The sequence below is a fragment of the Athene noctua genome, unplaced genomic scaffold (genome assembly GCF_965140245.1).
Source record: "Athene noctua unplaced genomic scaffold, bAthNoc1.hap1.1 HAP1_HAP1_scaffold_156, whole genome shotgun sequence".
NCBI classification, from domain to species: Eukaryota; Metazoa; Chordata; class Aves; order Strigiformes; family Strigidae; genus Athene; species Athene noctua.
The window spans coordinates 245392-263126 of NW_027437628.1; the positions used below are offsets into that span (position 1 = coordinate 245392).

The following is a 17735-nucleotide window of genomic DNA, read 5'->3' on the forward strand; positions in this document are numbered from 1 at the left end:
GGGGGTATTTGCTCTAAACTCGGGAGGAGGGAAATTTTTCTTTGAGCTCGCTTCTCTTTCACCCGTTCTTTCTCTGTTTATTGGGGTGTGGGTACGTGCTCCATTCTACTGGATCCAAATACTTTTGCCTCTGTGCATGTGCTTGTCCATTTTGTGTAGCTGCATGTATATGTATATGTTAAGGTACCATTAAGTAAGTTAGGGTGCATCTTGTCACTGTAGAATCTGCAAATAAGTCGCTTTTCTTTCTTTCAACATTTCTGAATTATTTTGTAATGATAAATGGCTGTTAGTTATAAATCAGATTTCTTACTAAATCATTACCGTGTTAATACTTTCATCCACGACAGGTCCCAGGGGGCAGGGTCTCTTGTGGGGGGCAGGGTGTCCCTGAACCCCCCTGTCCTAGCAGGCACCTGCTACTCTCTGTGGGTGTTGGCTCAGGTCTCCAGGCCCAAGAAGAATTGAGGGGGACCAGACATCCCTGCTCCCCAATAAAAGGCTCCTATGAAGCTGTCAGCCTCGTTGGGGACACTGGGGACACCAGGGACATGGGGGGGGACGACACTTGGGACACACATGAAAGACATGGAAGGACAAAAGGGGGACAAAGAAGGGATTTTATTGCCCAACTCAGCAAGCACCCAGCTGGGACAGCCACTGCCCTGGGGAGGGGAACAGGTGTCCACAGGTGTCCTGGTCCCCTGCAGGGCAGGACCAGGCCCCCCCCAGGAAATAAATGGTTTGTGGGTTAAAACCACCAGGAATGGGGACAAGGACAGGGATGTGGACAAGGACCAGGACAGAGAAGAAATGGTGACAGGAACAGGGACGTGATGAGGACAGGGATATGGGGACAGGGACGGGGACAGGAGGGGACATCAGGGTGGCAGAGGGCCCCCCCCTCCAAGTGTGCCAGCGCAGGCAGCCAGCAGCAGCTGGAGGGGCGCAGGGGGTTGGTGTCACCGTCCCCATCCCCGTCCAGCCGTGTCACCCGGTTGCTCAGAAGGCTGAACCGCCGGGCCCACAGGCTGCGGGGGACAGAGGATGCTGTGGGGGACCCCGGCGTCCAGGAGGGGGAACTCCCAGGTGTCCTACTTATTCAGAAGGATGCAACTGGAAAAATTAAACTAAAAAACAACTACTGATATAAACAATATTCTTCTGCTCTTACGGTGGTCTGTGGTCTCTCCACAACGTCTGTGATACTGGTCATTTTAATGATCCCTCCAGACACCCTTGCAACACCTTGTTCTGATGTTCTACCTTCTCCCACTGACTCCTCTTCTCCTCCAGGATCTTCTGGAGGTGACAACCTCCAGCACCTTCTGCCTTGACAGTTCCTGTGCCTCACTCAGATCTTGCTGAGCTTTGCAGCCAATCACTTGCTGGGACTCTTCAGAGGCTGCTAGTTGAGATGTCAACTCTTCCACCTCAAGTAAAACACAACAGAGCAGTCAAAGACTACAGCTTGCCACTGTCAGCCACATCAGTCATATCATACACTGTGAGGAAAGGGAAAGTACAACCTTAAATTTCACCCTTTCATGAAAGCACCAGACTCACGATGGATACAGCTGGCTTGTTTAAAAATCTAAGTGGGTCACCATGTTCCTCTGAAAAAGCACCTTAAATAACAAGGCTAGCAGTAACAGGCCAGCAGAAATCCCTTCTGAGGAGTGCTGGCAAACGGACAAAAAGAGCAGCCCATCTGTCCAGGGCAGCAGCTGGCTGGTCAGTCTCCATCAGCCCAGCTGAGACGGAGACCACAAGGTGATGGCAGCCAGAGGGACTGACCCCATCGCCGGCTGCTCTGCCCTGGGCAGAGACCACCTGGTTGATGACTGCAGCAGCTATTGCTGTTTCACTCACCTGGTTTTGTAGAGCATCCCTCTGCTGAAGGAGGACAGTAATTTCCTCTTTCATGGGTTTGATTTCTTCCTTGTGCCTCTTCTCCACTGCCTGCATCTTACTCTGAGTTTCCTGCAGCTCTGCTTGCAGTTCTTCTGTGATGTTCTGCAGACACAAATGGAGAGCAAACTACTGGGACCTGCCAGCACGTTCTGCTTTTTCTTCTTTCTGTCCCAAAGTCCCATTCATTCAGCCACTTCTGCTTTTCTACCCAGCTCTGCTTCCACTGGAACACTCCCTTCCTGTCGCTGATCTCTGGAGATCATCAGGCTCTGTGCTTTCCGTGCCTGCAGCAGTCCCTGCCTCCTCGCTCACAGCACTTAGGCTTTATGTCCTTGTTACTGCCCTTCACTCTGTTACCTGCTTCTCTCAGCCACTCTCAGCTCACGTCCAGTTGCCAACGGCCTGTTCCTTCAACCCGCCCGACCAGTCAGACTTACCTGCCCGTCCTCGCGCTGCTCTTTCACCTCCCGCCTGAGCTGCTCCAGCTGCTGGTTGGCTTCTCTTCGCTCTCCCTGAGTCTGAAGCAGTGTCTCTAATAAAGCACTCTTCTCACGCTCCTTTTCTGGCAGGACCTGCACAGAAACAAAGAGAGGACAGGTTTAAACTTCCCACACAAAATTTGTGTGCCAAGGCTCCAACACCGGTGGGCTGACGCGCTCTCAAAGCGCTGTGTTGCTGCTCTCCCAGGCCCTTCTCTGCCACTGGCAGTATAAACATGGTCCAGACAGAGTCCCTCTGTGACCGAACCTCCAACAAACATCCAATACCTAACAGGACAATGTGTGGCACTTCTCAGATGTCTCCCCTTGCTGGTGAGGGTATCCCTCATCTTCTGCTGTGGCCTGTTTGTCTTTCAATAGTGACTTCTACACCTAGTTAGCAGCAGAGAAAATGCAGGGCGGCTGCCAGAGGGCTGAAGCCAGCAGCTCCTTCAGACAACTCATGTATTCCACGTGGGGTTTGGTGAAAATGACTTCATTTTTAAGGTATTCGTTAGGCTTTGGTAATGTACTGACACTACGGGGACACGCTGACATCTCTGAGCACTGCCCTGGCATTTCGATCCCTGCAGACACAGCTGGGGGTACTGCTGTCCCCAGGCAGACTCCGTGAAGAGGACTTTGGGGGGACACAAGGAGGACTCTCACTGTGTGACAGGGTGCACAGGAGATCTGGGCACAAAATAGCTTACCAGCAAGTGACTTAAAACAGCCCAGAAGACACCCCTGTTTTACTGCTCAGAAATATTTCAGTCGTCCTCAAAATTTTTCTTTTGTCAACAACCCTGCCATGTCCCTCTTTACCCCCCCAAACAAAAACCCCATCCTCACAGGCATTCAGTCCTACAAATTCAGTCTGGTCTTTAACGGAGTTCAGGTTATAAGCATGTATCAGTAAAGATCAAAAGAGGGCTGTTAAGAGAACTGCGAAGGTACTCCAAGTCTTAAAAAACCCAGCACAATAGCAGAACAGAAATCTCAACTGAAAGTGATGCTTCTGCCCGGCTTCCTCTGACAGGTCTCATTCCTAGTCCCAAAGAGAACCCTGCTTGCCTTTCACCTCACCAAATTCAATGCAGAAAGCATGTAGGGCATGCTCCACACAGACCGACATCCAGACATCTCCCATGGCTCTAGCCTTGCAAAACAGCTACACAAATTCTCCTTTCACAGTCTTTACCTCTTGCTTGGCATTTTCGACTCTGGTTTGTTCTTCCTCTTGTTGAGCTCGCGTGGCCGCAACTTTCTGCTTCATATCACACAGCTTCTTCTCGTGCTCCCCTGCTGTCTCCGCCTTCTCTTTTCCCCATTTCTCCACTATCTCCTGCAGCTCTGAATGATGCCCCTCCCGCTCGCTTGCCTGATGAGTGGAGGAACAGACTTCAAGGTGAAGTCCCAGCCACGCTCCTCAGAACAAATGTGAAGCTTCATCCCTCCCACAACCCCCCACTTCAACAGTGCACAACAATGGCTTTGTGCTCTCCATAAATCACGTCCTGTCAAGGAACTTAAAAGGGAGGTCAGCAGGTGGAAGAATCATAGAACCATTTAGTTTGGAAAGACCTTTAGGATCATTGAGTCCAACCATTATGAAAAGGAGATGTTACCTTCCTCTCTCCGACGGCCGCCTGTTTCCTAGCACCTGTCTCCTCAGGATTTCTCTCTATCCTTAGAGTCTATTTTCAAAGCTCACATCCCTTTCCATCAGTGGAAAGATGTAGAGGGACTGCAGGGTGAAAAAGAGACCGGTACCCTGATGCCCCAGTTGTCACAAGACAGGCCACAAACTGAAGTACCAGGAACAAGGGGCCTGTGCCCCATGCTTCAAGCCCAGAGATAACAGCTCTGACGACGGTGAAAGGACAGAAAGAAAGGAAGAAAGTTCCCGTGACTGCAGTTGGCAGCAATGTGAGGAGTCCGCTTCATGGCAGACAGCAGCCTGGTAAGATCCTACCCCTTTCCTGCCAAGCTTTGGGTGGGGAGCTCCCAACCTCCAGCTAAAGTCACCTTAGGCCTACACTGAACGTGTGGCTGCTTTTGCTGTCCTGGCAGAGTCCCTTGGGTCTTCACGTGCCTTCAAGTACGAGGGTTAGGGTTGGGGATTAGGGGTTGGGGTTAGGGGGAAGAGGGGATAGGGGTTGGGGTAGGAGGTTAGGGGCTGGGGGTAGGTGTTGGGGTTACAGGTTGGTGTAGGAGGTTAGGAGCTGGCGGTAGAGGTTAGGGTTAAGGGCTAGGGAGGGGTAGGAGGTTAGGAGCTGGCAGTAGGGGTTACGGGTTGGGGTTAGGGAATTAGGGTTAGAGATAGGGGCTATGGGTTGGAGGTTAGGAGGTGTCGGTAGGGGTTAGGGGTTGGCATTAGGTGTTAGGGTTAGGGGTTAAGGTTAGGAGGTTTGGGGTTAGGGCATAGGGGTTAGGGGCTAGGGTTAAGAGGTTGGGGATAATGGTTGGGGATAGGGGTTAGGGGTTGGGCTAAGGGGTGAGGGTTAGAAGGTAGGGGTTAGGGATAGGGTTAAGGGTTAGGGGAAGTAGGCTGGGGTTAGGGGTAAGGGTTAGAGGTCGGGGTTAGCAGGTTGGAGTTAGGGGTTGGCGTTAGGGGTTAGGGCTAGGGGATTAGGGTTAGAGATAGGGTTTATGGGTTGGGGTTAAGGGATAGGGTTAGGAGGCTGGGATTAGGGGAGATTAGGAGCTGTCAGTAAGGGTTAGGGGTTGGGGTTAGGTGTTATGGGTTAAGGTTAGGACATTGGGGTTAAGGGTTGGGGGTTAAGGTTAGGAGATTAGGGTTAAGGATTGGGGGTTAGGGGTAGGAGGATGGGATTAAGGGTTGGGGTTAGGGGATATGGGTTAGGAGGTTGGGGATAATGATTGGGGGATGGGGTTGAGGTAAGGGCTGAGGGTTAGAAGGTAGGGGTTAGGGTTAGGAGTTAGGGGTTATAGTTAGGGGTCGGGGTTAGGCGTTAGCATTAGGGGTTGGGGTGAGGGGTCAGAGTTAGGTGTTGGCATTAGGCATTATGCGTGAGGGGTTGGGGGAGGAGGTAGGGGATAGAGGCAAGGGGACTGGGGCCAGGGTTAGGAGACTGGGGGTAGGGGTCAGAGTTAGGCATTGGCATTAGGCATTACGTGTGAGGGGTTAGGGGGTATGGGTTTGGGGGAGGAGGTAAGGGCTTGGGGGGTAGGGGTTAGGAGCTGGCGTTAGGGGGTAGGGGTTAGGGGTCAGGGTTAAGCATTAGGGATTCAGGTCAGGGGTTGGGTGTTGGGGTAGAGGTTGAGGGGTAGGGGTGAGGGGCTAGGGGTGAGGTGTTGGCATTATTCGTTAGGGGTTAGAGTTATGGGTTAGGGGTGAGGTGTTGGGATGAGGGATTAGGGGTAGGAGTTGGGGTTAGGGGCTGCGGTTAGTGTTACGGGTTCGGGGTTAGGGATAGAAGGATAGCAGCTGGCGATAGGTGTTAGGGGTTGGGTTTAGGGGATAGGGTAGGGGTTAGGGTTACAGGGTAGGGGTTGGGGGTAGGGAGTAGGGGTTAGAGGTTAGGGTTAGGTGTTTTGGTCAGGGGTTAGGGTTGGTGTTAGGATTATCTGCCTGGCCCAGCAAGGTGTGACCTGTGACAGATGTTGCTGCCATTTCACACCCTCAGGTTGTTACTCCTCTAAAGCCAGCCCACAGAGCTTGCTTGAAGAATTCAGAAGCATATTGTTTCCTACCAGGTCTTGCAGGAGCTCGTTTATTTCCACCTCATGCTCAGTTTGCCGCAGTTTGAGGGAACCGTTACACTGCTGCTCCGTCTGCAAGAGCTGCTGCGCCACGTTTTCCCATTCCTGCCTCATCAGAGATCGCTCTGCTTCCAGCTCACACTGAAAGCACTTCACTTCCCCTGCAAACAGGACAAACGGCAAGATTCAGAGTCTACACAAACAACGGTTCTGACTTCCCTGACCTTGAGCCATCTGAACTTCAGTGCAGGAGAGATCTGCCTCCATCTCCTTCGCTCCTCAGAAGCCCTGCGGACACAGAGCTATTTTTATACCACCTTCCCTAGGCAGGGGATCCCCAGAAACAGGAGGCTCTCACCTTGTATCACCTCCTTGGCCTGCCTGACGGTGTGAAGTTGGATTTCAAGCGGACTCCTGGTGATCGCCAGCTGAGATGAGTGCTGCTGAGCTTCAAACAGGCTGGACTCCAGCATCTCCTTCACTGAGCTGTGAGCTGTGAATACAGAGAGAAATGCATTTGTTGCTCCTGACGCCCACTGAGAGTTATTCCCGTAAGAAGCCTCTCAAGATCCCTACCCCTGAGTACAGAAAATGGGTTGCAAGGACACTTGTATACAGAAAGCATCTTTCTGCCATTTAAAATGTCAACGCAGGCCCCTCCGGGGCAGTGCCCAGGCTTTGCTCATGACCTAGCATACCACAGAAAGCCCAGCTGAGTTTGATCTCGATGGCCAAATCTGAAAGTGCTGTTGGCTGACACACAGGCAGCTGTGCCCAAAGTCTGGGCCAACAAGCAGAAGCCCGGTCTCTGCTCATCAGCGCTTCCAAGGGGGTGTCTCTGTGGGGCCGCGAAACGTCCCTCTGGGGGTTTGTGTGGGGATTTGTGGGGGCAGGTGTGGGGGGGCTCCCTGGGGGCTGCCCCTGACCCCCCGCCGCCCCCCAGGGACGCGGGGCCCCGCCCGGCCCCGCTGCCGCTGCTGGCCCGTGAATATGGGTATCCACACTCGGCGAGTTTGGGTGGAGTGTGCGGTGGGGGTGCAAGCTTTGTGGAGAGATCCCCTTGCACCCCGGCGCCGGAGTAAACACCCCGGCTGCGTAACTCGATTCGAGTTGTAGAGTCTTTTTTCCGCCGATCAGGGGCACCCAAAATGCGGGGGGCGCTCAAAACATGGGGGAGTGGGGTATGGGGGCGGTGGGAGCGGGGGGATGTGGGGGGGCGGTGGGCGTTTCGGGGTTCCCTCTGGCTCTGCTTGTCTCCCTCCCCGGCTTCAGCTGTTGGTTTCGCGGGAAGGGTTCAGGTTTTCTCTCGGGGTGGGTGTGTGCTATTTTGTTGGTTCCGCCCGCGCTCCTGCCACGTGATTCTCGACGACACCGGCCGCACCCCCCCCGCTTTCCGCCAGCAGCGGCTCTGCCGCCGGCGGGAGCCTTTAGGACCCAGCGGCGTCCTGGGACCCGTGCCCGGAGCCGGCAGAAGGCGCCCGGCGCCGCCGTCTCCCGGAGGACGCCAACCCGTGCCCGGGGTGGGGGGGCCGCCGCCGCCACGGCCCGGTCCCCCGGCAGCCGGGTCTGCCCCGGCACAGCGCGCGGGGAGGCCAGGTCTGCCCGGGGCGGCCCTTCCCGCCCGAGCGCCGCCCCCGCCTGCCCCGCCCCCTGCCTGCCGCCACGGCATCAGGCGCCGCCTCCCCCCGCGCGGCGCGGCCCTGGGCTCTGAGGCGTGTGGGGGCCGCGGCTGCCGGGCGCCCCCCGCCTGCTCCCGGCTGGAGAAAGGGGAGCCCCTGCGCCGCCTGAGGGCAAGGGGGTGTCTCCTCACCTCTGCGGAGCCCCTGCGGCAGGTACTGTGGCTGCCCCCCGCCCGGCACCGCCTGGGGCCTGGGGCCTGCACAGGGCCGGGGGGTCCGAGGGAGAGCCGTGGGGCCGCCGGGGTGTGGGGTCAGGGCTGGGGGGATGTGGGGGCACCCGTGCGTGACAGGGGTCGGGACGCGGGTGACGTGGGGCCTCTTGTGGGTGAGGAGGGTGTAGCTGTGGGGCTGCCGGTGTGTAACGGTGAGGTCTGGTTGGGGGCGGCGCTGAGGCCGCGCCTCTGACGGGGGGAGCTGCGGAGACCCCCCCGGGGTGGTGTGGGGGGGCTGGCTGGGCGGAGCTGTGGGGGCTGCCTGCGTGTGACAGTGGGGATGTGCAGGGGCAGCTCCGAGGGTCCCTGTGCGTGGCGGGGGAAGCTGGGGCAGTTGTTTGTGTGTGACAGCTCTGGGGGGAGGCGCCGTGGGGCGGGGGAAGCTGGGGCTGTGTGTGGCAGAGGGGGTGGCGTGGGGGGAAGCTGGGGGTTCGGGGCAAGGGGACGTGTGGGGCACCTCCCTGTGTGGCCCCGGGGTCAGCGCCTGCCGGGCTGTCAGGGTGAGGCCTCCCCTCCTGCCTGTGCCTTAGCAGCAGAGGGCAGGGGACGTGGGAGGACACAGTTCAGTCTGGAGGGGAAACCCCCCAGGCAGCCCTCCTCTGCCAGTAGAGCAGGATCCAGTGTGCCTTTGAGTTCAGTGCCCTGAGAGTGCAGCTTCTGCAGGAGGACGGGGTTCAGAGAGAGGTGAGGAGTGTGAGGCTGGGGAGAGGGTCTCTGCTTGGGGTCACTACCTTTGCTGGTGTGGAAAGGGGAGTCTTGGAGCTGAAAGTGTGAAAAACTTGTCAAGAAAACTACCAGACAACGTGTTCTTGTAGAGATCTCCCCGTAACCCTGATGTTCACTATTTCACCATTGAATCGTGGTACCAATAAGGAGGTAGTGATGTGTGCGAGAAGTATTTCTCCAAGAAAGCAAATTATTTATGTTCCCCTCTAGTGAGGAATTATGTGACAAGTTATCAAGTGAGTGGCAGGAAGGAACAGCAGCATATTTTGGCGACAGGACTAGAAAACAAAGACACCAGGGTTATTTCCTTAACATCTGGTATTAACTTATAGATGTACCGAACACCCGGGAAATGGCTGTACAAATAAAAGATAATTCTGGTGACTTCCGTGGAAGAGTCTACGTCTGCTACCTTGGAACTCAGGTCCGCGCAGCAGGACTCAGGACAGTCTGGGAGATGTCTGGGAGGAATCTTGGGCAGATCCCAGAGAAGAGAGTGTCCTTTGAGGGAGAAAAAAACCTCTGTGTATCTTCCTTGGAGAAGTCTGGGGCTGCTACCCAGGGTTAGGCCTCCCTAAAGTAGGGGTGAATAGACTCCAGGATATGCCTGGGAGGAACCTTGGGTGGATGGTTGAGCAAAAGTCTTTCTTTACAGGGTACAGCACATCACTGGTGTGTCACTTTGGAGGTGTCAGAGGCTGCTACCTGTGATCTGATGGCCCTAAATCGAAGGAGAGAAGAGAGCAGGAGATGCCTGGCAGAAGATCTGGGTGGATGCTGGAGGTGAGCTTTCCCCAGGAGGTAAAAAATCTTTCAGGTGGCATCCTTGGAAGAGTCAAAGGCTGCTAAATGGGATCTCAGGTCCCTGCAGCAGGGCTCAGGACATTGTGGGATATGTCTGAGAGGAATCCTGGGCAGATCCCAGAGAAGAGAGTGTCCTTTGAGGGAGGAAAAACCTGTGGGTTTCTTCCTTGGAGGACTCTGGGGCTGCTACCCAGGATTAAGCCTCCTTAAATGAGGGGTGAAAAGACTCCAGGATATGCCTGGGAGGAACCTTGGGTGGACGTTTGAGCAAAAATCTTTCTTTACAGGAGAAAACATGTCTTGGGTGTCTCCCTTTGCAATTCTCAGGGGCAAGTACCTGGGGTCTGACGACCCTAAAAAGAAAGGAGAGAAGAGAGCAGGAGATGCCTGTCAGTAGGCCTGGGTGGATGTTGAAGGTGAGCTTTCCCCAGAAGGTAAAAAATATTTCAGGTGGCATCCCTGGAGGGGTCTGGGGCTGCTACCTGGGACCTCAGTTCCCTGCAGCAGGGCTCAGGACAGTGTGGGATATGTCTGGGAGGAATCTTGGGCAGATTCCAGAGAAGAGAGTGTCCTCTGAGGGAGAAAAAACCTCTGTCTGTCTTCTTTGGAGAAGTCTGGGGCTGCTACTCAGGATGAAGCCTCCCTAAATCAGGGGTGAAAAGACTCCAGGATATGCTGGGAGGCATCTTGGGTGGAAGTTTGAGCAAAAATCTTTCTTTCCAGGAGACAGCACAGCACGGGTGTCTCACTTTGGAGGTGTCAGAGGCTGCTACCTGTGATCTGATGACCCCTAATCAAAGGAGAAAAGAGAGCAGGAGATGCCTGGCAGAAGATCTGGGTGGATGCTGGAGGTGAGCTTTCCCCAGGAGGTAAAAAATCTTTCAGGTGGCATCCTTGGAAGAGTCAGAGGCTGCTAAATGGGATCTCAGGTCCCTGCAGCAGAGCTCAGGACAGTCTGGGACATGTCTGGGAGGAATCTTTGACAGATCCCAGAGAAGAGAGTGTCCATTCAGGGACAAATAATCCTGGATATCTTCCTTGGAGGAGTCTGGGGCTTCTACCCAGGATACCCCGTTACTCATGAAGAGGCTTTAATGTGGAGAAAAACTCATCACCATGAATCAGAATTTCTTTGGAGAACCACTAATCGAAGCAAACTGATCTTCTTTGCAAAGTCGAGTTGTCCTTTCTTCAAGTGGAGTTTGCTCTCAGGCAACCTGGCCACCTTGGGAACAGCATCAGGTCAGCCTCCTGCCAGCTGGTCCTCTCTTCTCTGACAAGAAGAAACTGTCCTGCATAGAACCAAGAACTCGGTGATTTCCTTCCCATTTAAAATAGCTAAGAACTCTGTCTGTGGCCTTAGCCCATAGTAGAAACACGAAGAAGCGCATTTCTGGACATGCAAACATGTTCAATAGGCTGCATGACAATTCTAGGAAAACAAATGGGTGCCAAGGTAGGCTAAGCCTTCTCGGAGGCTGATGTGCCTGGACTGAACAACAGGGATAAGCCAAAGAGTAGTCAGTGTCATTGGATTGATGAAATCGTGCAAGAGCCCAAAGCCAGACACCTTCCCTGCTCAGTCCTGCCTGTGCAACAGCTCAAAATCTTCCCAAAGCAGATGAATCGGGTAAGGAACGGAGCTACACTGCGGCCAACCACACATGGGCAGAACCCGGCAAGAAACTCAGCCTGTGCAGCATGTTGGAGCTGGAAGCACTGAGCTAGCCCAGGGCTACAGCAACCAGCACCGCCAAACAGGGCTGAAACTGCCAACCCCGCTGTATTTTTACGTGTGTCCTGGTGAGACGCTTCTGCCTTTCTCACCTGCGTTTTTTTTTAGTACAGGAATATGCACGTGGTTAATCTTGAACAGTTCGTTACATTATTCAGCTATCCAAACCAGAGAGGGACGGAGAGAGAGACGTGCAGATGACCTAAACTACAAAATAATATCATTGACTAGAAAGCAAAAGACCCAGAGACCGGCTGTTGGTTTTGTAAGGGCGAGAGCAGATGGAAGAAGTACACGGAAGCGTTGGCAGGTGGAAACCTCGCACGAGACTACAGATTCGTGACCTGTCACTACAAGGCAGCGGATGCTCTGACACGTGCCGAGGCGTTTAATGAATCTCCCGGTGCGGATGGGGTGAGCAGCCAACTTTATTGCGCTGGCGACAGGGGCCGGCACTTGGGGCTGGTGCATGACCGGTCAGAAGCGTTCTCCGGGCCAGCTGTATGCTTTTTGTGCCCGAGGCTCTAATGGTGCGTGATGTCGGATCCTGTCTGGCTCCAGGTGGCCGGAGCGTCTCCTGTTCTCAAGCACCGAAGTACCACAGGAGAGCCCCGATGCTGCATGTATGGCAGAGCTGGAGCTGCTCCTCTCAAGTGCCAGGGTGCAAAGCGGTCTGCTCCTGCCTTGCCCTCAGTGAGTAGTAGCTGGAGCACTGGGGATTTGGCAATTTGGGTATTTCCCAAATCCCCCTGACCCCCTTTTACCACGCCCTCCTCCCGCCGGATGCTTGGGGCCTGCAGGACAACCTCCCCTTAGTCAAGATGGAGCTTAAGCGGGCACCCAAGAGATGGCAAAATCTTCTGATCGGTCACTACACGTATACAAATCAGCACACAGAGCGCATTAATTTATTTATAGCCTATTTATTGGGTATTTACATAGGGTAAATCCCTCCTGCGCCTCCAAGCAGGAGGATCATCACGACAGTGAGCAGATGTAGAGGCTGCGTGGGAAACGGGGACCCGGCTTGTGTTCAGCCCGTCACGGGGCAGAGGAAGCACAGCGCGTAGTTCATCAGGTGCTCCACGGGGATGCAGCAGCGCCTCGCCGTCAGATCCTCCACGGTGCCCGCCTCTGGTGGAAGACGTGCCCGAGGGGTGGTCTCAGGGGCACGAGCAGCAGGCGGTTGGCAATGTTGTTCTTGGGGGTGCTCAGGTGTTCACAGGCACTGTCCCATCCCAAGGCTGAAAAGAAAACCCGTCAGAAAAGAAGCTCTTGGGAAGGGCTTGGCAGATGTAGCGGAGGTCCCCACCTTATCCTGAGGCTTGTCTCCACCCAAGTGTCACTGGGGTCCGCTCTGCCCTCCGAGTCATCTTCCTCTCTCTTCTCCTCGGCACCTCTGGAGCTTCATCACTGGCTGCGGCTGTTGGAGTCAGCGCTCCTCCGCCGGCGCAGCCAGTAGAGCACAAGGAGCAGGAGCAGGGTTTCGGCAGAGGACCAAAGCACCCAGTGCCAGCAGGCCGCGCGGAGCATGCCTTCCGGAGTGAGGTCGCACAGCTCCTGGCTCCTCTGCTCCATCTGCTCCATCTGCTCCATGAACCAGGCCGACTCCTGCTGCTGCTGCTCCTTACGCTGCTGCAGCATGTCTTGCGTGGCCGCGTCATTCCGCCTGTTCACTTGAAGAACGTGGTTGAGGAGGCTCAGCACCATCAGGAGGCAGCGGGTACTGCCCACAGCCATGGTCTGGAGGAGGAGGGAGAGAAGGGGGTCAGTGGGGCTGGGTGGGAGGGAGGTGGCAGCAGGGGGGAATATGCAGGGGCCCGGGGATGGCTGGGAGAGGGGGCGAAGGGTGGTGAGCGCTGCAGGGACAGGGACATCTCCCCACAGCCCCCGGGCACTGGCCGTGGCTGGCAGCCCCGGCACCGCTGCGCCCAGCCCCGAGGGCAGCACCTGCCCTGCCCCAGGCGCTCCCCGCAGCGGCTGCGCCCTCGCCCCGGCTGTAGAAGCCCCCCTCGGGGGCCAGAGCTTCTGCCCCAGCCCTCATCCAGCCCAGCCTTCCCCCCGCCGCCCTCACTCACCGCTGGCCTGAGCCGGACTGCAGCGGGTGCTGCCGCCTGGCACCCTGGTGACGCCCTCGGGGACTTGTCCTCTGTGATGTCACAGGCGCCAGAGCCCCACGGCGACACCCGCCCCTTGGGCCACGGCCGCTGCCCCTGGCTCTGCAGCCCCTGCAGCGGGCACAGCACAACTTCCCTGGCAGGACAGAGCTCCCGGGGCCCCTCAACCTCCCCGGGCAGCAGCGGGGCAGCACCAGGGCGGCCCTGCCTTGCCCAGGGAGCTCCACGGCCCCGCCTGAGCCCGGGGCTCGGGCTCCCGGCTCCCCGCATGGCACCAGCACCACCACGGGCAGCAGCAGGCAGGAGCCTCTGGGGAGAAGTTATTTCTCACGCTGTCACACGGGTGCGTGGAAGCACACCTCTCCTACTCCAGCCTGTGTTGGATTGTTACACCTGCATCGCAGCCAGAGACTTCTGGCTGCCCGGCCTGTCAGGCAATCAGATCCCCCTTGATCAGGAGAGTGACGCAGGCGGGTCTGTTAGTGGCCGTATTCCCACTGTCTAGTGAGGAAGAAAAGTAATGTGTGTCAAAAAAAAAAAGATCTTTTCCCCACAGCAGCAACTTCCCTTCTTTTTAACATTGTTTAGGCCGGGATAAAACAGCATGACATGAACAATTAATTAAAGAAATGTTCATGTCTTAGAGCAGGGGAAGGGCTTCTCAATTATCTTTTAATTTACAGAACAATTCTCCCAATAGAACACCTGATTTTCAAAGAATTCTGCTAGTATACAGGCATTTCTGTCTTCTCTAGCTTAATTTTTAAGTCTTTATGCAGGCCACCTCTGGGTCTGGAAAGGGATCTCGAGGGGAACTTGGGGTGCCAGCACTCACACGAAGTATCCTTCATCATCCCACGTGAACTTCATTACGGCGCCGGCGCAGCGTTGCCTCCTGTGCGTCCCCCTCGGTGACGGCCCCTGGCAGGACGGTTCTGCCCGTGCAGGCAGGTTGCCGGCTTGGGCAGCCCTCAGAGCTCGGCGTCACTGACTGAGTCGAAGGGCTGGTGTGGACAAGGAAGGACACTGGGAAATTCATTCTGGATTACTTATGGAAGTGATGCGCTTAATCTGGGTTGAGCCCCTGATTGGATGGTCTCACACAAAATTGTAATGACCTTAATTTGCTTTGGTTTCATTTACTTTGGAAATGATTTAAACTCACTGAATAGTGAATAAGGAACTATCATTTAAATTAGATCTCAAATATTCCATATCCCCAATTTTAAAAAGTGAAAAAAATGTATTAATATAAAAATATGCCTCTTAAAATGGTTCTGAAGTTCCGATTCTGATCCACAGCCAAAACTGTCAGAGTGGTACAAAGCATGAGGAGAACATCAGCAGGTAACAATTCTACACAAACTGTTAGCAGTGAGGCTCACTCTGGCAGAAACCAATGCCGGAATCTATCCCCCAGGACTGTAATTTATGTAAGAAAAGGGAACAACCACACCATCTGATTTGGCATGCCAGATGGGGTCAGTGTTTCCGTTAAGTCAAACTGGTTATGTCTGTCCTTAAGTCACAGCTCTGGTCTCCACCCAGCTCGGTGCTGGGCCAAGAGCACAACACACAGCATCGCTGCTCTCTAGGCCAAATTCTTGTTTTCTTGAGACACCAACACAGCGTGTGAGAGGGCAGAGCACAGCGCTGTGCCCCAACAGGCCGGCTGCCCTCCACAGCCGGGGCAGTAAAACTGCGGCGCTTCCACCGGCACCCACCTGTCTCGCGGGGGAGATGCAGCAGCGCGTGTCTGCGCCTGCCAGTGCCCGCAACAGGACGACAAACCTTTCGCCTGAAGTTTCAGTTAGGCCACGTATTTCACGTCTCTGGTAGCTAGAGTAGTCTGCTAAGCAATCTGGGGGGGAAAAATAATCTTATTGCATTGTATCTTTTCCTGATTTTCACTCCGCTTTGTTTTAAACCAGCAAATGAACCTGAATGACCCTTGAACAAGTAATACTGCAAGTGCTAAAGACAGCCAGAAAAGCCCTGTCATAAAGAAATTGTAATACAGCCTTCTAATGTGTTATAAAATGTGCGTTTATGTATTCAATTACATTTGTTACATAAGATGAGAGAATTAGTATTGAAACTTAAATGACCCAATTAGAGCCATGCCAATTGTTCCCTTTTACTGTGTGAAGTGCTAAGGCTTGGACAACTGGCCCAAGCCAGAGCTGACCTATAGACGAATCCTGTATATTTTATAACTGAAAGCCACTGTGCTAGTAGGTATTGTACTAAGTTATAACAGCGCACTTATGCTGATGGAAAAAGTGCTAAAGCTTTGAAGTCCTGAAGCCTGAACAACAGGCCCCAAGCCGAAGCTGTTTAGTGTGTAATCATTAACAGAGTACATAAACTCGCTAGTGAAAGATGCAGCTTAGACAAAATAGAATCAGGAGTGAGGAGAGAATGTATCCAACTGCCCTTGTTCAGCCTTGTTCAAGGCTGAGAACCCAAGTATCTGGCCTTGTTAGAAACTCCCTTGGTTTCCCCCCTGAGCCCTGGCCAGGCTTTGGGTGGAATCCAACAGGAGGATGAAACCAGAAATTTTCCGCTCAAAACAGAGGTGCCAGCTGTTCTGGCCTGTCGATCTCTGGTCTATAAGGCTGGACCCGCTCGCAGCGACTTTGGCAGCCTCACCTACGGGCGGAGGCACCGCGTAGGATTTCCCCCTTGCCGGGACAGGCTCTGCCAACCCTCGCTGTGACCGGGGCTGCCCCGCCACTGCGGGTCTGGGTGATGGTAACGTGTGCACGTGGGGATGGATCTTTCTTAATCTCCATTCTCTCTCTCGTGTAGGAATGATTTAAGGCATTACCCTGTTTTTTCCTGTTTGCCGCTTTAGGTGCACTATTCTGCCTTTTCTTACTGCATGTTTTCTGTATTACACTGTTATCACCAGTAAAATACGCCTGCTCTTTTCACTCTGGTGTCTGAGTTTAATTGGTATCCTTAATCAGCAGAACACTGTGCAAACCCCTGAGATGCAGAAGCTGGCATAACAACCTGACCTCAGAATTGCCAGTCAACTCCCCTTTTTTAATCCATTGCTTTATTCAGTCTTTTTACTATTTGCAGTTTGAAGCTGGTTTTACCATCTCCAAATTTTTTGTTTCAGTTTATGGCTAGCACAGACGTAGCTATAAAGACACAGGGCCGTGTGCTGCTTGTGCCTTGGTGCTCACACCACTGTGAAGGTTGCTGCTCTCTCAGCAGCTGCAGACTGAGCAATTTCTGTTCATCCCTCAGTGGTGAGGGGTAACTAGCTACGGATTCAAGTGTGCATCTGACACAGGCCAACCTGTAGGACACAGACCTACATATTACAAACACGAGTAATTTGTTTTGAAAATAGGTTAAGTACACCAAAAAAAAAAAAAAAGCAAACAAAAAAAACATTAATGGGGAAAAACCTCGGGTTTTACCTTTACAAGTAAATCCAGTGCCATCAACTGAAACTGTATTCCTGCCCCCTGTGTGCCCTCCTGCAGCTCCACACAGCAGCAGGGCTCTTCTCAACCCCAGGGTCTGTCTGCCCAGGGACACGAGAAATCAGAGCGCTGCCAACTCAGAGCAAAGGCTCCAGGCTCTCGTCTCTGAAGCAAAACCGTTCAGATCTGCACTTACGCATTCTATACAAAATCCACCAGCAATGCAAAAAGCTCCGTCCACCGTAAAAACAACCCCTGGCTGCTCTGGGTACGTGTGTAGGCGGTCACGTGTTATCAAGAGCAGAAACCCAGGGTCTGGAGCATCGCTTCACCGTGGGTATATCCCAGACACACACGATGCCAGAGATCCTGGCACCACTGCCCGGGGTTCCTCCTGCAACAAAAAGAACTCTGCCGCTTCTGCACATTCCCTTCCTATTTACAGCCAGCAGCAGCCAGGGCATTAATTCTTGTTTCTCAAGCCGTTATACCCTTACCTTGATTAACAGCCATCCCAGGTCTGACTCCAAACCGGATCTCCGGGAACCTCGGCAGATGGGGTCTGGAGGGGAACGCCCGGTACCGCCGGGAGTCTGACAGCGGCGTGTTGGAGAACGGCTTGCAGAGAGCAAGGCCATGGGTCTCTGCAGGAGCTGGTCACAGCCACCTGAGGTAAACAGAGGAAAAACCCAGGGTACAGTTATGCCTAACAAAGGACTGTTATGTTAACAAAGAGAGAAACTGAGGTACACAATGGCCTTGATGGTAAAAACAACCTTGGGAAAGGAGGCAGGCCAGAAGAGGGAAGATGTTGTGACATGTCTGAGATGCCACAAGGGGCTGGGACATTATAATGTAGCCTGTTACATGTACCCAATAGATTTGTGAGTAGTGTGCATG

The 17735-nt window shown here is 54.1% G+C and overlaps 1 protein-coding gene and 1 long non-coding RNA gene across 11 annotated transcripts; one reads left to right on the forward strand and one right to left on the reverse strand.

The window, feature by feature from the left end:
* Nucleotides 1–544: 544 nt before the first annotated feature.
* LOC141955343 (centrosome-associated protein CEP250-like) lies at nt 545–7798 on the reverse strand. Of its 6 annotated transcripts, XR_012632507.1 has the most exons (8): nt 7629–7798; nt 6478–6612; nt 6111–6280; nt 3595–3774; nt 2352–2486; nt 1873–2016; nt 1175–1433; nt 545–1094 (listed from the first exon to the last, which is right to left on the reverse strand). XR_012632507.1 is itself a non-coding variant. In XM_074895183.1 (7 exons), the coding sequence occupies exons 1-7, from the start codon at nt 6933–6935 to the stop codon at nt 1263–1265; spliced, it is 1053 nt and encodes a 350-aa protein (XP_074751284.1). In that variant the 5' UTR covers nt 6936–7067; the 3' UTR covers nt 546–1262. The 6 variants fall into 6 exon arrangements, 5 of the variants coding, with proteins under 5 accessions (XP_074751288.1, XP_074751284.1, XP_074751283.1 ...); XM_074895183.1 differs by lacking the exon at nt 7629–7798 and adding an exon at nt 6818–7067 and having other exon boundaries at nt 546–1433; XM_074895182.1 differs by having other exon boundaries at nt 547–1433.
* Nucleotides 7799–7833: 35 nt separating this feature from the next.
* On the forward strand, nt 7834–12211 carry LOC141955344 (uncharacterized). 5 transcript variants are annotated; one of them, XR_012632510.1, is made up of 5 exons: nt 7838–7951; nt 8620–8694; nt 9069–9160; nt 9392–9519; nt 9828–12211. It is a non-coding gene; the product is annotated as an uncharacterized LOC141955344 (long non-coding RNA). The 5 variants fall into 5 exon arrangements; XR_012632512.1 differs by having other exon boundaries at nt 7841–7951; nt 8541–8694; XR_012632509.1 differs by lacking the exon at nt 8620–8694 and having other exon boundaries at nt 7834–7951.
* The last annotated feature ends 5524 nt before the right edge of the window (nt 12212–17735 follow it).